Source organism: Pteropus alecto, unplaced genomic scaffold (genome assembly GCF_000325575.1).
Source record: "Pteropus alecto unplaced genomic scaffold, ASM32557v1 scaffold24, whole genome shotgun sequence".
In the NCBI taxonomy this organism is placed as follows: domain Eukaryota; kingdom Metazoa; phylum Chordata; class Mammalia; order Chiroptera; family Pteropodidae; genus Pteropus; species Pteropus alecto.
Genome location: NW_006439192.1, coordinates 18,625,948 through 18,627,310, shown reverse-complemented (window position 1 = coordinate 18,627,310; position 1,363 = coordinate 18,625,948). Strand labels below are relative to the sequence as shown.

The window sequence follows — 1,363 nt, the reverse complement described above, 5'->3', positions numbered from 1 at the left end:
TGGTTCCATCTCACCAGGGCAGAATCTCCCAGGGCAGTCACTCCCTGTTAGGAACCTGCGCGTCTTGACCCACGAGGGCCCATAAGACCTTGTTTTCTCACTATGGTTGCAGGACACCCAGGGGCCCTGCGGTCCCTGGAACAGCCCTGGGAATCTGGCATGTGACCTCTTGTCTTGGCCTGCGAGGCCCTGTGTTCTCTGAGGGGCCAGCTCTGCAATATGCTCTCAAGGTGTGGCCTAAATCAAACACATAAACAAAATCGAAAACAAGATAAAGCCTCAAAAGTCATCCTCACTGTGGCTCTTGCTTTCATGCCATAGCCTTTAGTCTTGGAACTGCCAGCTGTCTTCGTGCTGGGGCAGCTTTGTCTCTGCAGCTGTGGACAGAAAACACCTCTTGGACACAAAGAAATCACGCTTTACCCCAGGTCCTTAGCAAGGATGGAAGAGATCTTCCAGTGACATCTGGAGCTTCCCAGGATACTCCCTTCCTTGCTGAGTACCTCTGGGCATGAGCCTCCATCTCTTTCATTTTAATTAACCCAGTGAATCAGCCTCTGAGGGAAACTTTCCTGCCAAGTCCCGACTGAGTCCCTGTGACATGCAAGAACGTGGGCCAGGCTCTTGTGTAGGTTAAGGAAGTCCGAGGAGAGTGAAGATTATAGGGAGACAGTCTACCTTTCTTTACAAGGGCTTGTTTTGCATCCTGAAATCTCAGATTCAGCTATTACAATGAAGTCCTGTTATAGAGAGAGCTGGCCTTTTATCACCACTTAAAATCTAATTAATCCATATTGAAGCACAAAGATTTCTGTTGTCTTTTAGGGTGAGGGGTCACAGAGCCCTCATTGTTCATCCTTAGACTTATAATCATCGAGCATTGGGGATATAATTTTACTAAGCAAATTGGAAAGTAACAGATCAAATCCTTATCAGAAAGCCTAACTCATAGTTTTAACAGAGTCCTTCGTCCTTTACACGAAACATTATATTCGAGAAGAACAAAAACGCATTTCAGAGTGCCCAAGGAGTTAATGACCAAAGCTTATATTCCAGGCAGCATAGAACCAAAACCGTCACACTACTGTCAACCACAAAGACAGTGGTTCCTATAGGGGTGACAAGAGTTGCAAGATTTGTTGCAATGGCTTTAGTCTTTAGAGTGGCAATGCAATTTGTTGGACTTTTAGCGTCTTTGCTGGGATGGGTTTTATCCATTATTACAACTTATCTGCCACATTGGAAGAACCTCAATCTGGACTTAAATGAGATGGAGAACTGGACCATGGGACTCTGGCAAACCTGCGTCATCCAAGAGGAAGTGGGGAGGCAATGCAAGGACTTTGACTCCTTCCTGGCTCTG

General features: G+C 46.2%; 1 protein-coding gene across 1 annotated transcript in view; it reads left to right on the top strand.

Annotated features, from left to right (window-relative positions):
• Positions 1 to 433: 433 nt before the first annotated feature.
• Positions 434 to 1,363, top strand: part of LOC102885516 (putative claudin-24) — a 1,378-nt gene continuing 448 nt past the window's right edge. The window contains exon 1 of the mRNA XM_025049996.1: positions 434 to 1,363. This exon is cut by the window's right edge and continues 448 nt beyond it. Within this exon, the coding sequence (XP_024905764.1) occupies positions 1,145 to 1,363 (219 nt within the window). The 5' untranslated portion in view covers positions 434 to 1,144.